General features: G+C 41.5%; 1 protein-coding gene across 1 annotated transcript; it reads right to left on the minus strand.

Annotated features, from left to right (window-relative positions):
- Nucleotides 1–661: 661 nt before the first annotated feature.
- BNIP3L (BCL2 interacting protein 3 like) lies at nt 662–12,852 on the minus strand. The gene is made up of 6 exons (XM_030964247.1): nt 12,662–12,852; nt 8,122–8,308; nt 7,568–7,640; nt 6,202–6,305; nt 5,268–5,417; nt 662–4,104 (listed from the first exon to the last, which is right to left on the minus strand). The coding sequence occupies exons 1-6, from the start codon at nt 12,744–12,746 to the stop codon at nt 4,056–4,058; spliced, it is 648 nt and encodes a 215-aa protein (XP_030820107.1). The 5' UTR covers nt 12,747–12,852; the 3' UTR covers nt 662–4,055.
- Nucleotides 12,853–13,222: the final 370 nt, after the last annotated feature.

Genomic DNA, 13,222 nt, shown 5'->3' on the forward strand with positions numbered 1-13,222 from the left:
AAACTAATTGAGCTTTCTCTTTTTCAGGGGGATGCTGTATCCAGCACGAGGTTTTTCAGGAGTACCTCCAGGTTTTTGTTTTGTTTTGAAAGTACTGATTGAACTACAGGGCATAGTTCAGGAATCCTGGTGGTTTATTTTGGTTTTCAAGGCCCAAAACACAAAGGAGTCTTCATAAATCACAAACACAAGGGAAAGATCCTTTCAGGGCATCAGGGCTTCACTTTCAGATGGTGAAATGCATACTTTACAGGTATGCATACACACAAAAGTGTAAATAATTTTTTTATAGTGAACTTTGCCATTAAACAATTCAAATTCTAAGCTTTTCATATGTGTACAGTGAAGCCTGAATCCAGTGTAAGGAAGAGTCAACATCCCACCACTGAACTCAACCACAGAGCACCTGGAGATTCCCTCAGGTCATGGTAGAAGGGAACTTTCCCAGAATCTGAAATTCCTCGACAAGAATGAAAAGAAACTCAACTCCATCAAAATGTGATTAACACCAGAATAATCCCAGAGCAAAGAAAGTGCTGCCTTATGCAACATGATCTTGTATTTATTCTTGCATTATAACTAAAAAGGTTTTGAAGCAATTCAAAAGTTCAGGCCCAAGTTTCACTGTGAGACCCAGAGAGAGAAACTTTCTGAAAGTAGAGTTTATGGCTTTCGCTTATTCCTCTGGAAAAAGAAAATCCCATTTACACAAAGTTCTGGATTTACAGATTAAAAATATAGAAAAGAATAACTAAAATGGGTGGTACCAGGAATCAGAATGGTGCCATTTCCACCTAGAATAAACAACTCTCCTCTGGATAAACAGAAATAACCTGTGCTCTTGAACCAAGAACATGGAGGCAGATTAACAATTAGAGTTTATGTCCCTTACTCTTTAATCTGCAAATTAAACCCAATGAGGAAACAGAAGAGAAATACAAGGAACACAATAGAGTTGATCAATCATACAAAATCTCAGCAATTCTACTTTACATTTAATATGCCACCACATTATTTTCCTTCCAGAATTTTTCCTGGACAAGGTGCTGGAGGACTTGGAGAAGGTACACAAAGCCATCCAGGGGGAGTATTTTTATTAAGTGCTTCAGGAAATGAAGCGGATGATCCCATGTCACTAAAAAACAAAACAAAAACAAACCCCAGCAATCTTTCAAAAAAATTATTCTAGTCTATAAACAGCAGCTTCAATGTTCGTGTCACCCAGAACAAAACAGTTCCATAAAACATCTTAAAAAGCAGACCTGTAAAAAAAGGGAAAGAGAAGAAAGACAAAAGAAAGGCGCAGCATGAAGTAATTTCAGACAACCAGTTTTGTGAGAGCTTTAATGGCACAAAATGTATATAAGCTACAACTTATACATGTAAACTGTATATAATGTTACAAAGTGCTAACTAATTTATGAAGAATGCATAATCACTTTGGCTCAGTTAACTCCAATATTTCAACAAATGTCAATTAAAAATTTGAATTTCTAACAATCTTCAGCTTTCACTTTTGAAAACAGTAAGTAAATATGCATTTGCTGCAGTTAGGTCAGCCTGCATCTTTAATGTGCGAGTTTATGCATTTTTTCTTGATCCTATTTACAAGTCTAGGCCAGTTTTCACTGAATGTAAGAAAAATGAAGCCTACACTTTTTTTTCCAAAACTGTAAACAGATATAAAGCTTTTTAAACAACATTTATCTTAACAAAACTTCAACTCTCAATAATTGAAACCCCTTTGTGAATGATACAACACTCTATTCCTGTTCACTGTAAAAGTGGAAGTTGCAGATTTTTCTCCAAAGCCTAGAATAGGGTCTCAATAAATACTGCATTGTATCCCAGCCAGTGTTACAGTGACCACGGGGCATTCCTCAGCTCTGGGTTTCACAGGTTTTACTCCAAGTGTCATTACTGGTCTTGATACTCCAGCCACAAGTTAGCACTGTTATTTATCAGATATTCTGAAGAATTACCTTTTAATTTAGAAAGGTGTAATTTACTGGGTTTTCCTCTTTAAAAAGTATTCCCTACTTAGTAAAAATCTCTTTTTCCACTACTCCAATTTTATACAAAACAAGGTGCTGTGTTAGAAGTGAAAGTGGTCCAGCCTTTCTCCTGTCCCCTCAGATTTTAGGGCTGTAAAATGAAGTATTTGATGCTCTCTAAAACACCCTCCACCAGGTTCCCCTGCCCACCCCCACCTTTGGGTGAAACCCAATATCCACAGCCAAAACAAACCTGCACTTGTGGGCAGCTCAAGTGCCACTAAGTATTCACAACTAAAAGGAAAAAAAAGCAGATTACTCAAGAGGATTTGTTGTTCACTTTGAAAGCATTCTCTGACAGTATTCAGAAGTAGAGAATGAAAATAAATACAGTTTAGCAGTGGATTCATACTTTAATTTTTCACTTCCTGGGAGCTAACTGAAGTTTTTTAACCCAAATCTCAGCTGGGATTTAGCTTTTATGCATCAACTGGTTCATGCAATCACTGCTCTATCAAATAATCAACTTTATAAAGTCTGATGCAAGCAAACAATCATAGGTAGCTGTTTTCTCCAAATGGCTGACTAGATTTCCTTATTTTCTACAAGTCAGCCGACTAAAGTTTTTATTTAAATGTGATTTTTGCTAGTCTAAAAATTAGCATTGGTTCCCTAAATACTTAGTATTAAAGTCTATACCATATATATATATATATTCACATATATATATATATATATATATATATAAAAGGAGTATTCTATCCTTCAGAGTTCATGCTACATGTTCTGAAATCCAATAAAATATATTTAGGGACAAGACTGTCCCAATGCTTTGTAACAATTTGGTACTAAAGCTTCACATTTTGAAAAGAAGTGTCACTGAAGGAGGACAAGGCTTAATGTTCCCTAAGATAAAAGTTCAACAACATCAGTGAGAAATCTACCCTAACATGAGACATCACAAGTGACTTTCAGGTTCCAAGTATCCCCAAAAAGGAGATTGTACAGTAAACAATGAGAGAGAAGAATATTGAAAATTCATTTGCAGAAGACATTTCAGAGCTTTTACAACTTCTGAACCTTTATGCACCTGCAAGATTGTCCCCCTTAAGGATGAGTCAAATGCTTTTCCTGCTGAAATTGCTGGATCTTCAGAGATGTAAATGGGTCCACCACAAACAGAATATTTTCCTTTGACACAGAACCTACCTACACTACAGCTGCTGGGTTTTTCCTTAATTTAGAACTACTGTGAAAAGGAAAATTTCACATTGAAAATTTTCCCTTAAGAAAACAGGTAAAGAAAAAAAAGCTTCTTCACATGCAAACAATGCAGTTTTTCTAATATTTCCTAGGTATCAGACAGGTTTTCCTACAAGGAATAAGGAGCTGACTTCATAGAAAAGACAAGATTACAACAATTACCTAGTATTAAAATATGCTGATAGATTTAGTAATCCTACTTTAAAATTTATGCAGTCTTTGCCTCCTGCAATTCAAATGGTGTTTGTTACCCAATACAAGGGGCCGAATAAATTCCCCCCGAAAGCTGATTTAAACTGGATCTTTATTGCCAGTGATTTCTTAGTTTATTCCACAACCAGCTTCTTTTTTACAAAAGAAAAACTCCAATCAGTAATTTCCTTCCAAAGAGACTGTTTTATCACCACCATGCAGTCAACACTTAGATCATGCACAACTGCAACTGAAGTCAGGTTGCACTGAGGAGGCAACAGCATCACTGATAAAATTAAACTTGCTGGTGGCATTTTGCATTGAGAGAAGCCCTTGCAACACAGAGACAGTTGTAAACTCCATCCAGCAACTCTGACGTGTCTTGCAGGCCAAGAGGCAGGGGAATGGGAGAGAGGGAAAGAATGTGGATAGCCAAACACCTCAACAGTTCCAACACAATACTGAATTCCAGAGTTAGCAAAAACCTGGATATGGAAGGAAAGGGTGAAGTCAGGGTCATGCTTAAAATGGTCTCAAGTCAAATGTACTAAATGAGACAGTAACACCTTCACAGGTCACATGGGTCCAGGTTTGCACTCCATGGGTTCAATAAGTGCTGGCTGAAGGTGTGGTCAGGCGTTTCCCAATGTAGATGCTGAAATAAAAAGTATAAGGATAACGTATTGCACAGGAATACTCCCTGCTTTCCCACAGTCCCCACACACCCAGCAGCTCTAATCCCTCTCTCAAGTCTGAGATCCATCCACAGACTTCACTTCTCTTCTATAAAACTACTTACAGTGAGGTTTTGCATGAGTCTGGAAGGATCAATGCTCTCAGTACTCACCCAAAGTGGGTTTTCCTCTAGTGCCAGCTCATCTGAAAACCCCAGTCCAAAAGCTTTTGTTTTGAGTACCTGACACAGCAACACTCCCAGACAACTGAGGTAAAACGTATCAAGTGCTGCCTATAGGGAGGGGGGTGAGCTTTAAGACTCTGAGCATTGAGGACCTATGCAAACACTGACCACAAGCAAGATTTAAATCATTGCAGAAATGCACAATTTTGCTGTAGTACAAATATTCCACAGTATATCCTCACATTTCTATCCTAATTTATTTCAAAGTTTAGAAGAATTTAAAGAGACAAACTACATCCACGAAACCAAACACAAAGCTAAATAAAACCATGTTTTGAGTCCATGCCTTTGCCTCATCCCAGAATTTAAGGTGGATAAACAGAACGTAGGGATTTAGGCAAAGTGAGAGATTATATTGGATTACACAGGCAATGAAAACACTGCTGAGCAGAGACACAGCTGATCTTGCAGGACACATCCAATTTCTCATCTCTCTTTCTCTAAGTACTCAGACTTTGACTTTCAGAAACACCAAAATGCAGCAATAAACTGGAAATTACAGTGTTTGTGCCACACACACCACCTCAGCATCATTATTTGTACAGTGTAGTTTCATATTGGTCAGTAGAAGCTATTTTTCATCTATTCTAATTTTCCCCCTTATAACCTGAAGCATTTAAATAAAAGGCACATAATCAAATTGCGCATGTTACAATTGCAAAGGTTATTTGCAAACTCATCCATGCATATTCAATATAACTTGATTTATTCTAGAAATAAAGGACATTAAAGGCTGCAAAGTTCTAACTGCTGCAAAGTTTTCCTGCTTTTGTAAAAGTACACCAAGTCTGAGTGATGGGCAAAAATCATTACTCTAGAAAAAGTCTTTTTCAGCAGGACCTGACATTCAAGCAAAGTGGAAAGGCAAAAGCTGAAGTGAGAATTAGGTCAATACTTACCCTAGTCCCAGAGCCAAAACATGAGATATGAACAGAGATGGAATGAAAACCTTAAGAAATTCTGCAGAGAAAATGCCACCTTTTTTCATTGCTCCGCTTTTTCTCATACTTAGAGACACTGAACGTTTAGGATGCCTGAAGTGGAATTCCCTGGAAGAAGAGGGGGAGGGGGGAAAAATTCAACAAGACTTTTTTGTTTCTTTCCCTTTTTTTTTTTTATTTTTCACACAAATGCACAGATCTCTGTAGGAATGGTTTTTTTTTTAAGTACAAAGAGCTAGAGATCAAAGCCCGAGATCCCTTACACAGAGTAAGGAATCAAAGATAGTAAGAGGAGGGATTGTGCAGAGACCACTTACACAGACAGTATAGACACAAAGGGAGCAGGAGCTGCAGAGAGAGGTAGGTCCGAGAGAGGGAATTTCAGGATGTGATTTGTTAGCAAGAGGCCTCATTTTTTGTTCCAAACACAGATACAGAAGTCTGCCAGATTTAGACAGCATCCTCTATTTTAATAAAAATGCTTTGCATTCAAGGATCTCAAGGTTTCCCCTTCCGTGGATGAACATTACATATTTTACATAGAAAGAAAAAAAGGGACAGAGAATTTAGGAGACTTGCTCAACACTCTTCCATTCAATAAGCCAAGACTAAATCCCATGAATCCCAGCTCCAAGTACCCAGCTCTCCCACTAATTATAATTTTGTCAAGAAGCCTGGCAATCAGCTTGCTGTGGCTTTGTATTACCTTCAAGTCATTCTGTTGCTATTTTGATTTTCATACTTCATTGTTTTGATCTTTTTAGCCTCCCCACAGAGAAATCAATCTCTTCCTAAGACGAACTTATTTTGATTGTGAGACTGTGATGATCTTTTCCTTCATCTATTCATTAAAATATATTAATATTCATTAAAAACACGGAGTTTAACTCACTTGGGAGGAATGTTTTCAGGCCTACTTGACCAGTCTGACACCCAGTCTGCACTTTTCTTCAAAACTTCCAATTCTTTCTCTCCTTCTACTGCTTCTTCTTCGGACTGAAACACACAGGGGACAAGCCTTGTAAGACACAATTAGCTGCTTCTCAGGGTGTTAAATTGAGAGTGACAACAACAGTGGTGACATGATAAGCACCAAATGGTGGCAGCTGATAAATGAGTAAGTGTTCTTGGACAGCTGATTATTTCAAAGAGATTTGATTTTGCCAGCAGAAGTCAGGAAACCACAAATTCTATTACTGTAGCCAGGATTTCCACATTATTGCAAGCTATTTGTTTTTTTAACTAACAAAAAGAAATTATTATTTTAATCCTAAATGTAATAAACCAGAACTGTGCAAAAAATATTTACAAATGGAAAAAAACATTAGGTTGATGGCATTCCATTAAAGCCCACAGAACATGACTAAAAGCATGGCAAGTCAAATAAAAAGGTTCCAAAACCAGTATTTTGACTTTTTAAAGGTGCTATTAATAATTTAAAATTTACATTACTTACAACTAGTAGCTTCTACTGGGTGAATCCCAGATGCAAGAGGGAAAAGCAAGCACTCACTCTAATTGTACATAAAGATTTAACTTCATATCAATAGATGCAAATGTTACCATATAAGAAAAGAAGTAAAATAGGAAGAGTAGAGAACACCACTGACTCCTACTTAGTATTAAAACAATCTCCTGAATGACTCTTATTAAAATAAGATAAGCCACTTACAACATTAAGTGAGAACCACAGCAAACCCAGAGGTAATCAAATAGCACAGTCGCAAGTGAGATGCAGAGCTCACCAACACCTTCATTCAGACCCTTTTGGCTCTCAGGGCAGAACTGCAACAGTCCCAGGTCTTTGGCAAAATTAAATGCAAGGTTTAATTCTTCCAGGAATGCTTTTTATTTATACTGCTGAAGACAGCAAATTTTATGAAATCATCAAACTAAGAGTTCAGCATTAATCTCCTCTCAGTTCGTGTTATGGAGATTACTCACTGTCGTGTGTCTGCACAGCAATCACTGAACACTCTGAAATCTTGTGCAGAAATATGAACATTTTAAACCCAGCTTTGACACCCACTGCCAGCAGGGTTACACAGTAAAATGACTACTAGGAAAGAAGCATTTCTCAGCTGTACAGATGGAGAGTCATTTTCCCTCACTCCAACACTATTAATCTCCAAGTCAAATTTCAATTAATAGAGAATATAAGTCTTTTGACATCACAAACAGCATGTTCTACCACTCAAGCCTAGATCAAATATCCATAACTTACAAATGTATATTTTAGAAGTTAAGGAAGAAAATACCTGAGAACTACTGTCTTTACTTGTGTGCATTTCCACATCAAAAGTTATCTGTCCATCATCTTGAGGTGACGGGCTAAAGAAAAATTGATATCATAATGTCATTTTGTCAACTAAAGAATCATCAGTAAATTATTTCCTCATGTACTTTTGGACATTATTCAGCTGAGTTACAGACTGCACCACCCTTCAGATCCCAAATACCAGCACTACAAAGTCTTCCCAACCCCCCTGCCTTTTCAATTTTTTTACAATTTATAATCCTACCTTTCTCAACAGAGTTCACAGTTGCTCCCTAAAGCAAAGAAAGCACTGCCCAAAAGTTCAGCTGCTACAGAAAAGATGCAACTCCCTTCGTCCTTGTAGGGAACACTACCAGTACTGTGAATTATATGTGTTTTTGTATCATTACAAGTGGAAGCATCACACAGTAACCACGAGCCAGCAGCTATTCCAAATACTGGAGCACAACAGACTTTTCCCTGACAAAAAGCTTTACCAATCTACAGGACAAAATGGGTCATAAATCACAGGCAGAGTAGCCAACACTCCTTTACCTGTCACAGTGGGAACTACCTCTTGAACTGCTCTGTCCTGACTCGTGCTGTGCATCCAGGAGGATTTTTTCCATGTCTCCATTGTGGATGGAGGAGGAGGATGGGACGTGCTCCAGGCCCCCGTTCTTGCCGTTGCTGTTGTCGTTGCTGTTGCCGTTGCCGTTCATCTGCAGCTCCACCCAGGAACCTGTAGGGCAGCCACATGTCACCTCATGGACACCCCAGCACAGAACACACCTTCAGTTTATCAACTGCACCCAGAGGGAAACACCAGCATGCTGGGTTCAGATAACACACACTGACCTGAGAGAGCTCATAAACACAGGATAGAGACAGCAGCGACAGGGTTCTTCTTCTTTCACCAACACAAACACCCCTAAAAGCTGCGCTGTTGCTCCCTAACTCTGGAGCTGGTCAATAAGATGTCTCCTTTCTCCCCAGCTATTAATGCTTTAATCAGCCACACCTCTCTGCAGTTTGTGAACTACAGATCACTACATTAGACCTCATCCTGTTCTACATTCCTTTCTCAAACAGAATTTTCATTCCTATGTCCCTACTACAAAACTCCCCCCTGTGCAGCTTTATATTCTCCTTTCCTTTACTTCCTTAGGCCCTGGATCAATCCCCAATTTTTCTATACATCAGGCAGGCTGCCATTCTCAGGTCTCCTTCAGCTTGCATTGGCCTGGCACAAACATCTCCCATAAAGCTCCACTTTACTGTTTTCCCCTCATTTTTTGGTAGTTTTACCTATGGGACATCTACACGTGCACTAAGATCCAACAAAGAGCAAGAGTGTACTCTAGATGACAAGAGCAGCTGATAAAAAGTTCACACATTGTGTAGATGAAGAGAGGATTTTTATTTTAAAATGTATTTCACTTATATTTTATGTGCAGATTAACCAAATATGAGAGTGTATGTTCTGATACATTCTTTAGTGATATGTTTCAACTGGTGACATGTAGAGATACATGTCACCACAATTCCTCTGTAATTTAGTTTATTCCATCTGAAGGTAGGAGCTTTCAGGATTCTTTTTGTATTTGGTTAACTATTTTTTAAAGTTTGGACATCTTCCCCCAGGATGTAAAAATATCCAAGTAAGAAAAGCAAGCCTGAAGATACAAATACAACATTTTGAGCATTATTTGTACAAGTCCTACATTTTAACACTGATTTTTGATTTCTGAAATGCACCTGGGAGTGCCTGCACTTATTTTTTGTAGCATGGTTTTGTCTCTGGGAGCTCCATCAGTGACACAGGAAGGGATGTTTAATAATGAGCCTGTTTTCAACTTGATTTGATGAAGAATTCTCCTTTAGTACCAATTATTCACGATGCCATTACAGTGATGTCCATGGAAGCATCATGCTCTGGTGGTTCCCAGCCTAGTCTCCCCAGGCTGGATTCACAAACAGGGAATTTTGGGAGTGCACAGGCACCAGCTCAGCACTGCATATTAGGCTTTTCAGACAAGCAGGTGTTAACTGGGAAGAGGCAGCTTTGCTCAGTCAGCATCAGACAGAGACTGTGTCATTCCAGATTGGTGATGATTGCTGGTATCTGAATTCCTAAATAAAATGGCCAAACTCTAAGAGCTTCATCAGAAAAGTTGTTCTGCCTTGCACAAGAGACCACACCTGCAAAAAAGCAGGTGGCAAATGCAATTAGCAAGTGGTCAAAAGTTAGGTAAAAGAGCTTTATATTCCCCAATAACCACTTTTTGCTATTGGAAAAATCAGGATCTGCAAAGCCATCTAGGATCAAAAAAATCAGCAGAGGACAAAAGCGCGATGGGATGTGTTCCTCTGACACTAGAACACCCAGAGGATGGTGATCAGATCTCCTTACTCTGACACACAGCTCTAAATCCACTGCCACAAATAAAGTTTTTACTCATTTACCTCGGGCTGACAAATTCTGTGTTTATCTAAAACACACCGTGGCCGTAGTAGGAAGAAATCCCAAATCTTCCTGAGTAAAGAGTCCCTGGGAGCTGAGTAGGAGTTGACATGAGGAGCAGCACGTTCCCAGCTGACCTCACCGGGAATGACTCAAAATACATTACGGAAGCATAATCTGCCATCAAGCTCATGCACGCTGCCCACTCCCACTGGCACTCACAACCACTTTGGGACAGGGAGCAGAGAACATGACAGGGTTCCAAGACTGATTAGAGGGACATAAATCTCTATTTCTTTAAAGAGATGGACAGGAATGTATTGGAGAATAAACTGCCAAATAACAGAGAATGGGGTTTGCCCCGAGCTTTTTTGTACATTAATCACCTGCCTGAGAACTTTTACTTTCCCGTATCTCTACTTGACAGTAAAATAGGAAATGTGGCAGAATGAAGAGCAGTAGAATTAAGAGTAATACAATTAAGAAATGTGGCAGCATCTCCTCCCTTCACAAATCACATAACACACACTGTTTGGAGACAAAAAACCACAAACAACTGTTCACATCAATGGTATTTTTCTCCAAAATTGTTTGAATTCTGGCTTTGCTCTATAGCTAATTATTTCACTATGAATTTACATACATTGACTTTAATTCTATGTTCTTCCATAACTTGGCAGACTGTTTAAACAGCAGGGCTTAAACATGATGGGGAAGACTGGTCTCATTTTGTTTATTCCCTCTGATTTCAGCTCAGTACAAGAAGTGGAGATATCAAAGGCAATATATAAATTAAATACCTGTACACATTTTATAGATATAAAAATACTCCAAGCTACTACCAACTCAGTTACTCACAAGTAGTCTGAGACATGATCAACCTGAATTAACTAATAAATATCACTTTTACAATGAAGTACAACATTGACAACAAAAAAAAAAGAACAGGGAAAGGAAAAGCAAACCAACCAGACTCCCACAATGGTAATTATTAAGCAGATTTTCCATGACAGAGCTAGATGGGCTCTTGCCTAAGGTGGGATTTTTTTGTCAATATGTAACAGAGCTTTATAATAATTAAAATATAGGAAGCATCTAGAATTCCCAAAGTAAGCAACTTAGGGTTTTTATCTCTTTGAACCTAATAAAGCACGGGTTACCAGTTTTATTCCCAGCTCTTCTGCCTTCCAAGTGCTAAGGGATCTTTGAATAAAAGGCCCTAAACACACACAAATGACACACAGAACACCATGAAAAGGTGTCTCAGCTCATTAGCCTGAAAAGTTCACTGAAAAGCTGAGAGAATGGCAGAAAAGGCACCTCTCTCACCAAAGCATTGTGCAGGAGTTGAACATCTGAAAGCACCACTGAGTCTGCAGGGAACTGATTGGGTGCATTTGTTTTGTTGTTGGAGCACAGAGTGTCAAACATTTCCTCTCCTACCTCGTGCTCAGCTCCTCCAGCAATCACTGAGCTGGGTGAGCCTTTACGAGCTGCCCCAGCAGCAAGATCCCCGTGGGCAGATCCACCCCTGGCTTACAGAGCTCTCAGTTCCTGTCGCCCCTATCACCCAGCAGATTAATGAGTCACGGAGTTACCACATTGCCAGAAATTAAAAATAAAATATACAGACATCAAATATGGCCATTTCTGAAGTAAGCATCGAGTCAGGCACGCAGCACGTCACAACTTTGACAGCCTAATTGTTATTTAAGTATAACAGACCTGAATAATTTGCCAAGATTATTGACTCAGGTAACATTGTTTAAGGTGTCACGGTTATCACACGATGGAGCGTTACCACAACACAATAGCAGCGTTATGAAAAGGACACAGTTTATTCTTCCTTTCATACAATTTCCATTGAGTTATGGAAAAGCAACAATAACGAGTTTATTTTGTGGTCAGCTAAACTACATCGTAAACCACGGAGGTTATAGTTAATCATTAATGCAATCTTTTCACCTCTTCTATCCTTAAAATTTAGAGATGAAAAGACATACCGAAGGAGCTGTCTTGTAATAACGAGAGAAAGCATTGGCCAAGTAAGTACCAGAGCCTACATGATGTGCCTTACTAGTGTTATCCCAGGAACAAAAGGATGCAGCAAAGCAGCTGACAGAGATGCCGGATATAGAGGGAAATAGCTCACGTCAGTGCTATTGACTAAGCCACTGAATAAACTCATTCCCACAGCCACGCTCCTCCCCCTACCCCGCTGTATCCCCATCGTCGCTGTTCGGGTAAACTCCGTGTAACCACGCAACGAGCTCGGGCCGTTCCTCGGGGGACTCGATCGCCCTCAGCCCCCTGCGAAAGGAGGCGGGTCGGGTCCTGCCAGGCGCAGCACTCTCACAGCACCCGGAGCCCGTTTTATCCGGCCCGGTAGCGCCGCGCGGCCCCTCGGCTGCCTCGGCCTCGGCTGCCGCCGCTCCCGCTGCCAGCCGGCCCCTCACGCGCCCCGCCGGGCCGTTTATACCCGCTCCGCCCCGGCCATTGGCCCCCGGCGGCTCGCGCGCCGCGTCCTACGCCAATGGCGGCCCGGAGCGGCGCCAGGGGATCGTGGCCCCCGCGGCCCCTTCAGGGCCCCCCCGCGCCATTCCCCGCCCGCGCCCCCGCGGCCGCACTCACTGTTGAGGCCGGGCTCGCCGTGCGTCCCGTCCGCCGGCGGGTTGTTGTTGTTGTTGTGCTGCGGCTGTTCCTGAGGGCTGGACATGGCGACGGCGGCGCGGCTGAGGCGACTGAGGAGCCGCTGGGGCCAAAACAACAAACCCGGACTCCGTTCCGGGCCCGGCCGCCCCGCCCCGCCCCGTCGCGCTGCGCAGGCGCGGCACGCGCTGCTCCCGCCCTCCGCCTCCATGGCGCGACCCGCGCCCGCGCACGTCCCGCGCGTGCGCAGGGCGGGGGTTGAGGGAGCGGGAGCGGCGCAGTGGGGAGGAGACAGGGGGAGAGGGAGCGACAGAGGGCCCGGGAGCGATACAGGGACAGGGAGTGAGTGACAGAGCAACCGGGAGCGACAGGGGGACCGGGAGCGGCACGGAGACAGGGAGTGAGCGACAGAGGGACCGGGAGCGACAGAGGGACAGGGAGTGAGTGACAGAGGACAGGGAGTGACGCAGGGGCAGGGAGTGACACAGGGACAGGGAGCGAGTGACACGGCCCATCAGGCTGGGAGAGCCCTCCCAGAGCACC

This window comes from Camarhynchus parvulus, chromosome 22 (genome assembly GCF_901933205.1).
Source record: "Camarhynchus parvulus chromosome 22, STF_HiC, whole genome shotgun sequence".
In the NCBI taxonomy this organism is placed as follows: domain Eukaryota; kingdom Metazoa; phylum Chordata; class Aves; order Passeriformes; family Thraupidae; genus Camarhynchus; species Camarhynchus parvulus.